The 14,328-nt window shown below is 37.6% G+C and overlaps 2 protein-coding genes across 4 annotated transcripts in view; both read right to left on the bottom strand.

Annotated features, from left to right (window-relative positions):
- Window positions 1–14,328, bottom strand: part of lmnl3 (lamin L3) — a 163,978-nt gene that overhangs the window by 62,925 nt on the left and 86,725 nt on the right. The window lies entirely within an intron of this gene.
- vdra (vitamin D receptor a) overlaps window positions 1–14,328 on the bottom strand; it is an 85,566-nt gene that overhangs the window by 31,509 nt on the left and 39,729 nt on the right. For all 3 annotated transcript variants that reach the window (XM_077218660.1, XM_077218659.1, XM_077218661.1), the window contains one exon: window positions 12,520–12,667. In XM_077218660.1, the coding sequence (XP_077074775.1) occupies window positions 12,520–12,665 (146 nt within the window). In that variant the 5' untranslated portion in view covers window positions 12,666–12,667. The remainder of the gene's footprint in view (window positions 1–12,519; window positions 12,668–14,328) is intronic.

Here is a 14,328-nt window from a genome sequence, read left to right as displayed (position 1 = left end):
TGTGGTGTGGTCAGGTGCGCGATTGTGACTGTCACTATAGACCTAGGACAGAGCTCCTCACTTTGCAGTTAAAAAAATCACTTAATTTTCAAAGAATTGTAGCCTACTATTATTATAGTTTTATGTATTATTGATGTTTTTTCGTTGTTGTTTTGTAAATGCTCTATGACAATTGTTTAATAAATGTTCAATCAAAATGCAAAACATCGAGGGTTTTAAAAAAAAAATCTTTTTTTAGTCGACTAATCGTTGCGCAGGACAGGACTTTGGTCGACTAAGGATTTCTTTGGTTGACTACAGCCCAAATATATATATATATATACACACACACACACACACACACACACACTATATACATATTCCTCTAGTTCATAAATATATCATATATATATATATATATAAATAAAATTGTTATTATAATCGTTTATATTAATACAACTTTTAAATGTTATAAATGTATTGTATTAAAAATCATATATACTATAATATTTTAAAGGTCCCATATTATCCAAAATTCACTTTTGCATGCTGTTTGGACATAAATGTGTGTTGGCAGTGTGTGTACACAACCTCCCAATAGTGATAAAAATCCACTCACTCCTTTTTTATTAATCCCCATATCATCAGCAGTGTTTCCCAACGACCTGTTTTCAGAACGCTGTTTTAGTGACGTCACTAAGCACAGGCCCCGCCCACGAGTGTTGACAGACACTTCCGTTCTAACATAGACCCGCCCTGATCGAGTTCACAGCGGCTGCACTGACGAGAATGTCTCCCAGCGTTGTAGGTGTTGTGTGGCTGGATGTATTAATCCACATAGCTCTCTCCATTTACCCCCGAAATCTGAGGCAGCCGCTGAAGACGAGGTGGAATTATTTTGTTTTTAAAGAAAATGCTCCCTCAACTCTACCGAAATTCGTTTGTACTTGCGCACTTCTTATATCTTACTGTTTACTCAGCTCTTACGGTGAGTTTCTGAAGTAAAACTAACGCTTCATCTTTTGTGTTATGCACAATCAACTTTATTAAACTCATCAGTATATGTTTGATCATCATTCGGACCTGGTCTGAAACCGCAGACTTGTAGGCTAACGTTATTAATAGTGGTTGCATGCAGATGACAAATACGTTATAACCGTAATTAAACTACTAAACTATACCTGTTCCATCTCTATACAGCACTCTGACTCTGTAGGCATTATTGTCCGACTCCTGGTCGAAATGAACACCGTTACTGAGAGTTTCTGATATTATTATCATCATTCTGTGAGACGAAAGTGCCTTGAGACTGTGCGCGAGCTCTTGAAGCTCCGCCCCCTGTGCCGTGCTCATTTGCATTTAAAGGGCACACACTAAAACGGCGCGTTTTTCTGAGCACCAAAAAATAACAATTCAAACATGCTGTGAAAAATGATCTGTTGGGTATTTTGAGCTAAAAATTCACATACACACTCTGGGGACATCAGAGACTTATTTTACATCTTGTGAAAAGGGGCATAATATGGGACCTTTAAATTGTATGCTGTACATAAAATAGATTGATGCATATCTCTCATATATTGGTATTATACATCATTGGATTGAACCAGTAAACTACAGTAACCTCATTTCTGTCCAAACACCACTACGTGCCATCGTAAAAAATTCATATTTACACAAAAACAATATACAAATGTAAAGTGCACACACCCCTTTCCTAAATAAAAGCAATCACACAACACACACACACCTCTATCATCTGCAAACACACATAAACAAACCATTTGATCAGAGCAAAAGAGCCAGACAGGATTTGATGGTGACAGTGGAAGAAAACTGGCAGATTATTATAAATGCATCTTTTATTATAAAGATGCTCCAATCAGGATTTGTACAGTCGATCCTGATCATTCAACTCTTAAATAAGCGGTGTTAACCCCTCACACCCTGAAGGCATTTTTAATGAGTTCACGTGATTTCAAGTGGTGTACTTACAACTCTAATTTTCAAATGAGACCATGTACTTTATGATATCTTGTTTTTTTTTTTGTAAAGGAAATAGATTTTGATCATGTTTTGGGGTTATGTTACATCGCTGCTGACAAAACCCAAGAAAAATATATATAATTTATTTTTTCACTCATGCTTCACATGATTACTATCATAAAGTATACATGATAAGTCATAAGATGCAGTTTGGGCTTGTTCACGATCATGCGAACCGCTTCTGGGTCAAATATAGTGCTGATATCTCAAAGCAATTAAAAAAAACTTCTTACATGTGTAAACACCACAAATTATAAATTTTTATAATTACATGATAGAACATGTAACAAGATCCTGGCTGATGAGTGATGATGTTCCAGCGCTGGTAAATCCAGACCTGTCAATCTGAGCGTTCTGTCCAATCCAACCGTGTTCTAGCTGTAAAACAGTGTCTGATTGGTCTCTACCATAGACTGTAAAAACATATGTGCGTGATGTCACCCGTAGCGTTTTTCTGAAGAGCATTTTTGAAGCCCAAAGTGGGCGGAGCCGGCCGACGCCATCTTGTTAGCGCGTCACTTCCGAATAAACGAACATGTGCAGTGAGTCGGATTAGCTGAGGTGACGTGACGCTAACAGACAGCAGACAAACGGCTAGTAATGACATCAGCGGCAATCCACCTGTCACTCAAGTGGCCACGCCCTTAATTATGCAGAACTTTAAGGCTTAATATAATTTAAACAGATGAGTTATAAAAAAAAATCACCCCGTCACAGTCGTCATGAAGGGCAAAATTAGCTGTATAGACCAAAACAACTTTTTGAACCAGACTGTAAACATGTTTTTTTCTGCTGTAAAGTTGGGCAATTTAACATGGGGGTCTATGGGACTGACTCTCTTTTGCAGCCGGTCTCTAGTGGCCAGTCGATGAACTGCAGTTTAAGGCCCTGTTTACACGAGAACGATTCCGGGTGAAAACGTAAAAATATTTTATCGGATGTGCCTTTAGTTTACACGGCGACGGTGTTTTGGGGGCTTAAAAACGCAAAAAAAGTGAAACCACCCTCCAGTGTGGAAATCTTAAAAACATTCCACCGGCGCGTTCCCGTCTAAAGGGTAAAAAGGCAAATCTGCTCTCGGTGGATCTCGTCGCGTACGCATTTACGTCACAGGCATGCGCCAGTACAGGAAAATAACAACCAACATGTCGGATTATTTCCATACGCCGGACCTTCAAGTTGCGCTAGCAGCTCTGTTAAACGTACAAGAGTCTTTTCAGCAGTTGTACAAAATAGCCTGTTCTCAGATATGGTGTTGTTGTGCGGCAGTGCTTCACATCGCCACCTAGCTGCCTGGAGTGAATACTACATCGAATTTCACACACTTTTGCGTCAACATATGCACGCGGATTTCCCCCCGATAACGCTCGTCTAAACGCAGAATAAAAAGTGATAACGCAACGCCACTTTTGCGTTTTCTCTTCATATCGTTTCCGCGTAAACATAGCCTAAGTCACTTCCGTGTTGGATTCAAAAGAGAGACGGGAAAGTTGCTGCTTGGTCTCTACACATCGTCCCTTTATCCACCAAACCAGAGATCCACATTTTCCCTTGGTTTAACTTTCAAATCACGTAGGAAATCCGATCCTGAAAGTCCCATTGCTTTAGCCGAAGCATCACGTCAATGTCACTCCGTGAGGATTTTCTCCAGATCTACGCATCATGTTATGTTGTGTGTGGGTTTGTTTGAATCGACACAACCTGCCTTAAATAAAGATGTGTGATTTACTATGGTTTACCTATGTTTCACGAATTTAAAAAGCAGAATGTGGCATCACCAGTATACTGTTTGTATCCATCATCAGTATACGACTGGAAATTTGATCTTTTACACGATTGGAAATTTGATCCTTTACCACCTCTGTGCGACAACAGCGCATTTGAAGCGCATTCGATTACCCTCACTAGAAGTGGCGGCTGCTGGTCTATCAAACAGGGGAAGCTTATTTTCGGCCTACATCATAACAATTGTCTCTATTGATAGCCTAGCCGAATGAACGAACGATCTAAAAAAAAAGATATTAAACTCGACGGAGGAAATGTGGGAATTAGGTTAAACTGAAACAAGGAATGTGGTATATAATTGTGACTTTTCCAGCAGGATTTGCACCTGCCCACACTGCCAAAAGAACCAAAACCTGGTTCAATGACCATGGTATTCCTGTGTAATTACTGTGTGATTTCATGTAATATTCTAATTTTTTGGGATTTTGATTTTGTTGGTTTCATAAGCTGTAAGCCATAATCATCAAAATTATAATAAAGTCTTGAAATATCTCACTTTGCATGTAATGAGTCTATATAATATATTAGTTTCACCTGTTAAGTTGAATTCTTGAAATTAATCAACTTTTTGATGATATTCTAATTATATGACCAGCACCTGTTTATATGCTATGACGTAGTTAATTTGTTTTATTTCTTTTGGGTTTTTTTTTTGGCTAATAGAAGTTCTGAATGGCTGGTAACTTCATTTAGTAGCCAAATTGTCTGGTGAGTGAAAAAGTTAATTTCAAACCCGGTATACAGGATGTATAGAAGTCTTAAAGGTACAGTAACAGTGAGACTTAAAATGAACAATGTGAAGCGTGTTCCCGTCGCGACATTTAACTCCATCTCAGTCAGCGACTATATCGAGGCGTGCCGTTCTCTTCCAGTAACTGTAGATGAAACGAGTTTTAATCAGTCGGTCCATTAGGTTACATAAGCAGATATTTTTCAGCATGGCTATAAAAGCAAACGTGTAATGAACTGCAGACAGAAGGTTCTCCAGAACCAGGAGCTCGAAACACTGACCTTTCACAGGATTTACGGGATGAAAACCACACCGCTTCACAATAACACCAGTCATATCACTGTCCTCACAGAAAGCAGAAGTCAATCATGCACTTGTGTTTTTATGAAGATTTCAGCTTAAATAAATGCAACCTAGAATACTATACACTACTGTATTGTTCAAAGGTCTGAAATAATTCATTAAATTGTTAATTATTGAAAACGGTTCCTATTGTTTTTCAGGTTTCTTTGCTGAATAGAACTGAATTTAATTGAATGTGAAATCTTTTATAACATTATAAAATGTCTTTACTGTCACTTGATCCATTTAGTGCGTCCTTGATCAATAAAAGCATTTCTTATTTCAATAAAAAGTGTTTTTGAACAGCAATTGAATTAAACCTGTGACTACATGTTAAGAGTTGGCAAAGAAACTTCAGTTGACAGATGAAGCAGAAACTGTATTTGATCGAATCAAACCGTCATTAAATATTTCATAATTCTTCATCTGTGAATGACAGTTTTATAAGGATAATGTTTTAGGAACACTTACTCGCATGCGATAGCAAGTGGCCGTTGATGTGGTTTCCCATGCAATGCCGTTAGCCAATCATACTTACTGAGAAGCCTTAAAGGAGCCACGCCTTAAAAACGGATCATTTCAGACAGAGTTGAAAATAATAGTCACTTTAAGTGAACCTCAATGAACATACTAATATTAGTGCTGGGCAACGATTAATCACATTCAAAATTAAAGCTTGTGTTTACGTTATATATGTGTGTGTACGGTCACGAATCAATACATATCACGACACTGAACTCACGATATGATATTATTGCGATACTCCAAGACATATTATAAAAGATTAACAAAAAAAATGTACCGTAAAATGCTAAATTTGATATTACATCGTGTGTGTAAATGAATAGTCTTGGACTCGGTGCTGAAACCCAAAGCACAGGACAATAGAGACACCAGAATAACAATATTCATGATTCTGAAGCTGAAAATACTGAATTATTTTAGAAGAATATGCTTGCACTCTGACTAGATATATTTAAAATACACTTTTTATTGGAAACATCAGATATCAGGACCCACAAATATTCCCCCGTTGCATTATTATAGTTTATTTTGGGTGAACTATACACAATACAGATTGTTGCATTTTTGTACAGCGATATATTGTGACCCCTATTTAACAAAATACTTATACACAGTTCACACACATGTATTACGTAAAAACAAATTTTTATTTTGGATGCGGTTAGTCGTTGCCCAGCACTAATTAAAATAATGAAATCCATTAAATAAGCCAAACATGAATAGCCGCATTACTCACCACAGGTTTCCATGATCTGATGGTTACGGACGAGATTTGTTTATTCGTATACCTCGAATGTGTTTGAATATTTCACTAGTATCAACACTGGGATTTTTCACTTTTTGTATCACTCCGCTTGTCTGTGTTTGCGCAACTTTTATCATTAAGCCATAAGGGTGTCGAAATCGATCGAAATTAATTCACAAACTCAAAAATCGAAATAAAAAATGGAATCGTCGATACTGCCACGCCCCCATGGCGCGCCCGTGATGGAAAGTTCGGATCGTTTTTACTGACTCTTTTGTTCAATCTCGTTCATCAAAATTAACTAATCTTTTTTCTAGTCATTTCAGGGGCTTTAAATGTTATACTTTTAACAGGCAAATTCCCCGAACACATCCACCTACGCAATCTTGATCATATTCTGAATTAAGAAATCAATATAATGCAGTCAAAAGTAATTTACAGGGAACATAAATACTTGACCTTCCGAGTCTTCTGTTCATTTGTCGCGTGACAGAGGCAATGAACTGATCGTTCATGAACGACTCATCACGGCGCGGGGAAAAAAACACACGTGTGGAAAGGCTGTGAGTCCTCTAACATGGATTCTATGCCCGAGCCCGAACTTGGACGATATTTCCCGTCACTATCCTCGGGCCGGGCTCCTGATCTATAGACGTGCACTCCCAACGCAATAGAGCACTAGATTTGATGGCCGAGTGCGAGCGCGGGCGGTAATGCACTCACTCTGTGTGTGCGGGAGAATAAAAAAATTTGCGGGACTCCCGCAATCTATAAATTTTCTATGAATAAAACATATAAAAACGAATACATTTTTTTCATCTGTTGCAGAAAAGCAACAAGAACAACTAAAACAAAATAGAAACGATTTACAGGCCAGAGTTTCTATTTCTAAAATGTTTGCAGCGTTGAGCGATTTAGCCAATCACAGACATATGTGTTGATTTCTTGAACGCAATGGCCAATCAGAAGCATTTAAGATAGACTCACCTCACCGCTCAACACTGACTTTTTGTTCAGTGCTGAATTCTGTACGCTGGTAAATCCTCTAATTATAACAAACAAAGTGTAGGCTATATATTATGAAAGATTCATTGTGCAGTCAGCTTCACTGATAATAACAGAGATGTGTGAGATTGCGATGAACTGATGTCAGCTTTTTAGGAGCAACAGCAACCTGTGCTTAAAAAAAAAATCGAGAATCGAATCTAATCGTGACCTTAGAATCGAAAATGTAATCGAATCGAGGATTTGGAGAATCGTGACACCCCTATTGAGCCAGTAGGTGGTGACAAGTGACTGTCATTATGAGTGAACAATTGAACCATTAAATGAACAAATTAGTCAAAACCATTGATTTAGGAAAGAAACAAGTTCCTAAAACTGATCTTTGATGCTCATACTAATTGCTCTAGGCGTTTGATTGAAATTTAACATCTATGCAAAATAGCCTGTAAAACTTCTCGTTTAAGGCCATTCCCATTTCGAATATGCGATTGTGTTTTGTCAACAATAAGCATAAACATTCTGCATTTCCATTTTGCAGCGTGGATCACTCCTGCAACATTTACACCGATTCTCATGTTTAAGAATCTACTGTTATCCTTTTTTTTGGGAGTGTGTGATTTTAGCGGCATCTAGTGGTGAGGTTGTGAATTGCACCCAACAGAAGTTACGGTGGCCGACAGGAAGTGATGTCGTCTGAGACAGCAGAGAGTAGCCAGTTCCGCAGAGGTTTCTTTACAAAGATTAAATGAGAAATTAGGTTTACTTAATTATTCAGTAAAACTATATGTTATTGCAAATATTATTGTTACTTGTTCATCATTGTGTCAGTGTTTTATTCGCTGACTTGCAGATTCTTTGCACGAAGAACAACATAGTGACGAAACGCGTTTGTCCGTTCAGGGCCACTGTAGAAACATGTGGATGTAAGGAGAGCCGCGGTGTGTGTAGATAGAAAACCATCATTCTAAGGTAATAAAAACATAAAGGTTCATCATGTAAGGTCTTTATACACCCCTGAAAACATAGTTATGTATATGATATTGCATTTCTGTCAACAGTTACTCCTAAATATTACACAATGCACGGTCACCAGGTTGCGGTTGCGTCTGACCTCAGCTCATGTCAACATGCTTATCTTTCTCAACAAAAATCAGTAGACTGGTGCAGAAGTTGTACGTGAGTTACTAGTTATTTTTTATGAGGCTTCAAGTAGCCTAATTTGTTAAAGGGGTGGTAAAACACGATTTCACTTTTCTAACTTTAGTTAGTGTGTAATGTTGCTGTTTGAGCATAAACAACATCTGCAAAGTTACAGCGCTCAAAGTTCAAAGCGAAGGGAGATATTTGCTTTTAAAGAAAAGGACTACAACAAACGGCTGGTAGGGACTACACGACATTCCTCCTGGGTTTAGTGACATCAGCAACCCTAAAATCTACATAAGCCCCGCCCCCGGGACACGCAGTCCATGTCGAGAAGAGGAAAAGTTGTTGTAAAAGAGTGTATTTGTGAGTCAGCTCAAACTTTAGCATCCTTCTTTTCACATGCAATAGAAAGTCACTCTGTGTGCATCTCACAACAGTTCCTATACGAGCGATTTATAGATTATCATGACAGAATATGCTAATTGAAGACAGTTAACTCCACATCAGCAACATAAATTCATCAACTCACCATTCAGAGACGTCCTGTTGCATTCTAGATGTTGTCACTTCTTGAGTCTCTCCATCTTTGTCTGACTCCGTTTTAACATTAAAGGCAGAACAGTTTCTGTCATTTTAGTGTGTCTGCGTGAGGTAATCGCTCTGCTAACACACAAGAGCTCTTGAAACCCCGCCCTCTGGGGCAGCTCATTTGCATTTAAAGGGCCAGGCACAAAACGGTGCGATTTTGTGCTAAAACTTCACACACACACTCTGGGGACATCAGAGATTTATTTTACATCTTGTGAAAATGGCATTTTACCACCCCTTTAAGTAGTTGTTAGGTAGGCTAATCTCGCTCACCTTCTTTCTCGACTCCGTGCCTTTTTGGAGTGATAGTTTTGAGTTACATTTTGACAAAACCTGTCAGATCTCAGTATTATTATGTTTTTGGTTAAGTTATTGTTTAACATGATTTTTTAAAAATTTTTAAATTTTATTTTATATATTATTTTGGAACAAACGAGGGTCTCTGTTTAAGTACGCCAACTCACAGCTGCAGGTTTCGTTGCACACCGGACGAGAAGCGCCGCGCCACGCGAGCACTTTCTCAGTTTATGGCCAGCAATACTGTTATGTTTAAGGACATTACGGAATTAAGATAGGCCGTTTCTCAAAACCAAGAATGCAAAGAACGGACTTGTGTTCTTGGGGAGAACGCTCTTGCTAGTTGTTCATGGAAGAATGAACTTACAAGGTGACGAGCACACAGAACGCTGACAGTTTGAGGCGATGTGTTCTTGCTGGTATTGCGCAATACCCCCGCACAGCGCCGTCTTCAGTACCCAAACATAACAAGAATTATTGATGATAACAGCCAGGTTTTTAGCATGACTGGCCGGTTGGCTCGCTAGCTACACCCGCGTGCGCTTATGGCGATTCTTCACTACCGAAAATGTTTGAGCATATTTTCGATTCGCCATAAATTTTCGTAAAAATGGCAATATTTGAAATCTACACAGTAGATTTCTCGCATCAAATGTTCTCAGAAGTGAATTTAGTGATGAAATAGCATACGAAATTGTAGAAAAACGACTTACTGTTGTTCTGCCTTTCTGCCCCCCCGCTCCTTCCTTGAATGCCGTAATGAATGCTGGGATATTTCTGCCGTCAAGTTCACACAAGTTACCAACCGATGCATCCTCGGGAAGATGGGCGTGTCAAGAACACTTCCGGGATTTTTAACCGTTCTTGCCAAAATGCAATTAGTGTATTGAGACAGTACTTGGGCAGCGACTGATGACGTTTCACAAGTCCACAAGAACACAAGTACAGACAAGAACGCATATTGAGAAACGGCCACAATGTCTGTACTATGTAATGATTGTACTGTACAATTAAATACAATCGTTGCTAAGTCTGCAGTCTGAACACTTTACCTCAGAGCGTCCGTTAACTGAATGAATTGAGAATCTCGTCTGAAAATCCGATAACATCGGCAATTTTCATTCAAGCAGCTGATTTCTGTACATGAATGTAAAACTAAATGTATATTGCAGCACAGGGTAAAGTCAGTATATACATTAACAACGATACGAGACAAATTTATGTAAATTGAAAATAAAACTATGTAAATGTTCTGTTTTGAACAAGGTCCTGAGCCGTAGCTGGGCGCCGCGGACAGACGCCGCCGGTGTGCGTGTACACTCGTAGAGAATAATGTGCGACCCCCTTTAGAGCATCGCAGCGCATATATCTTCAAGTTTAGCCTAACCGAACGTCCAGTTTAACTGCCTCAAGTTGATCATCTTGCAATAAAGATCTCATCAAGGAAAAACACGCTGTATTTTTGTATTTTCATTGCATTTTTTAATTTCTGAAAAAGTTAAATAATGAATTTTAATATAACAATATGAATGATTAATCGATAGTCGATCGTTAATTCTCACGACGATCGACTAAGAAAATTTAATCGAATGCCCATCCCTAGTATATATTTAAAAAATATTTGCTTATATATACACTGTGTATATACATGCATACATATATACTAGGGCTGCACAATATATCGAAAAATTAGATAATAGTATATGCGATATCCATACCGCAGAGATAAATTACATTTATTTTATGTGGCAAGCATTTGTGTGTTGCACGCATGCATAGGTTGTTTATCCAAATTCGACCAATCAGATGGGGCCTTTCTATCTTTATACCCACCTCCCCAGTAGGTGCTATTATGCTATTAATATGGCAATATTTTGGCTTCAATAGAGAAGACGTGTTACAAATGCAGGGGGCCATTCACATATCGCGTCTAAAACGCCTGAAAAACACGCCCGTTTCTCCTTTCAACAAGCGCTTGCGTCTGTCGTTGCTATGCAACCATGAACTGCGCCGAGCGCTTTCGATGAGGACGAGGAAGTATCAGCAAAGGATTAATTGATTTCTAGCCCTTGCATTAGATTTACTACTAGATGTATTTATGGAGATGAGAAATAAAAACCCGCCCTGTACAGCTATGATCAGCTGTTCGGCCGAGCTTCCCATGTTGTTACGGAAAGGGCGAAGATGATTTTTTTGTCACATTACCTGCGATGAGCTTGCGAAATTCTGACAAGTTGAGATGTTCTCATCTCGTTGCGGCATAGGCGGGCCTGGCAACATGGCCTGGCTTTCATTTTGAGCGCGCTTGCCGCACGACTGCATTTTGAAATAACGAATTTGAACACGCAAAAAATGCGGTATGTGAACATTGCTGACGGTGTCACTGAGCCGTGCCGAAAAATTGTCAGGGGAGAGCGGAAACTAATCTCCACAGTCATCTGGAACGCAACCTCAGGGAGCTATATGAAGACTTCAGAAAGTGTAAGCCCAAATCTACCAAAACTGCTAACGAAATGCCAAGTAACAATAACAGAGTCTCACAGACAGCTATCAATCAAAGTGTTGCAAGTGTAACTCCTTCTGAAAAAACAGAAGATCAGAAGGACATCTATTAGCCTGCCCGTTTATTTAGTATGATCATTATATATAAATGATAAAAAATTAAAAATGTTAAAGTAAAAAAGGAAATGTTATATCGCAAGAAATATCGTTATCGCAATACTTAACAACAACATCGCATATTTTCCCAATATCGTGCAGCCCTAATATAAACACATATATATATATATATTATATTATTTGTATCATATATAAATAATTTTTTTTTAAATGTATACATGTATGTGTGTGTATTTATATATACAAAATAAGTATACACCGTACACACACATATATTATGTAAACAATTAATAGTTACAATTAACAATAAACAATTAATTAATAATTCATGCAATTAATAGTTTCACAGCCCTAGTTTTTTTTTTTTATAAAAACCCATTTTTAAAAAATTATTTATTTATTTAAATAAATTCAAAATATATATAATAAATCCTACAAAAACTGCACAAATGTGTACTAAAAACATTATTAAACGCAGTAAAATTACATATGTTTAAAAATAAAAAAATAAACTATTATTTTGTTACAAAATTACATTTTGTTTAAATCCATTATTAGATAGTAGCAGCATTATTTCACCACAGACGTTTCCAGGCATGTAAATCTCAGTTTGTCCCTGATCTGGTGGTAATTATTCAATCAATGACATTTATTTATATAGCACATTTAAAAACAACACACGTTGGCCATCAGATGCTAGAGACTCGAGGTGTACCTGAAGAAGCCCTTGCAGCCCTCGCAGGTCATGGCGTTGAAGTGGAAACCGGAGGCTTTGTCTCCACACACTCCACAGATGCGCGGCGCGTTACGGTCGAACTCATCGGGACCCGCCGCTGACGTGCTCACGGCCATGGCATCCATCACTGAGAACACCACACACACACACACACACACACACACACACACACACACACACACACACACACACACACACACACACACACAGGGGTTATTTAATGCCATGTCAGCATACAAGACTATTTTCATGGCAAAAATTCAATTACAAATATCATATTAATACAATAAAACCAAGCAAACAAAGTCATAATATTCAATCTTTTTTTTTTAATTAACTTGATTCTATTCTATTTTTTTTTTAATCAAACTGCCATTCTATATACTATATGAGCCATTGAGACTCATTTAAACTAATAAACTCATCTATTTTAATTTTAACTTTAAACTAGACTAATTTTAACTTTAAAACTAACTTTAAAACTAATTTCAACTTCAAACTACACAATTTACTTCATTTAAACTTATAAACTCATGAATTCATTCACTTATAAACTCTAAACTACAGAACTCCTGAGTTAACTTAAAAGGTTTGGGATTTTTTTTTACCGAAAGTCAGAAAATACACCTCATCTACTCAAAAACATCTCACACAGACACGAGAGATCAGTGGACGAAACATTTTTACATAATACACTGCATTTATGCATTTACCAGATGCTTTCATCCACAGCAAAACATCAGCTGTTGCATATGGAGAATACACACAGAAAGAGAGATGAATATGAATAAATAACGGTAACACGTTATAAGGTGTAATAGTGAATGTATTTACTAACATGAACTAACAATCAGCAATATGTTCGTTACGGTATTTATTAATCTTTGTTAATGTTAGTTAATAAAAATACAGCCGTTCATTGTTAGTTCACAGTGCATTAACTAATGTTACAAATACACAACCTTTGATTTTAATAATGTATTAGTAAATGTTGAAATTAATATTAACTAAGATTAATAAATGCTGTTGAAGTATTGTTCATTCTTAGTTCATGTTAACCAAAGAACCTTATTGCGAAGCGTTACCAATAAAACAAACCGTTAAAGAAGAAATAAACAATCTTTTTCCACTTATATGCACACGTTAATCAACCCACCTGTTAACTAGCGGTGTCAATTACACTAATAAAGAGTGAGATGTGAAAAACAATGAATGTTGCATTGAGCTCAGATACAGTTACAGAAACACTGCATAACGAAATGAGCATTTACAGGTCAAAGGTCACGGAGAACGAGAGCGATGATGAATAGAGGGAAAGAAACAAAATATGACGAGATCTGGTTTCCATGAATAGTCACTCTAAAAGCATTTCTAGCAGCTATAATAATAATAATAACACTAATATTGATGATAATAATACGCGTGTGTTATTCGCCAGGTCATGTTCTTCCTGGAAGCGATAGGCTTGTTTTGCTCAGCGAGAGGAACAGAGATAAACAGCAGTAGAGATGGCTTAGCATGGAGAAACACATGCGTGTGTGTGTGTGTGTGTGTGTGTGTGTGTGTGTGTGTGTGTGTGTGTGTGTGTGTGTGTGTGTGAGAGATGCCACATCTATATCAATCCTTCAACCACGACACTCTCAATAAGAGCAGATTCACACACACACACACACACACACACTCACACAAATCGACTGAATAGAATCAGTAAATTCATAGCAATGTTGAACCTTAAAATCAAAACTATGCTTTTTAAATATGTGAAGTGCTATGATTATGAATCAAACG

Source organism: Siphateles boraxobius, unplaced genomic scaffold (genome assembly GCF_051911475.1).
Source record: "Siphateles boraxobius isolate OS27281-9 unplaced genomic scaffold, OSU_SipBor_1 77, whole genome shotgun sequence".
Taxonomy (NCBI): domain Eukaryota; kingdom Metazoa; phylum Chordata; class Actinopteri; order Cypriniformes; family Leuciscidae; genus Siphateles; species Siphateles boraxobius.
This window is presented reverse-complemented; position numbering and strand designations above follow the sequence as displayed.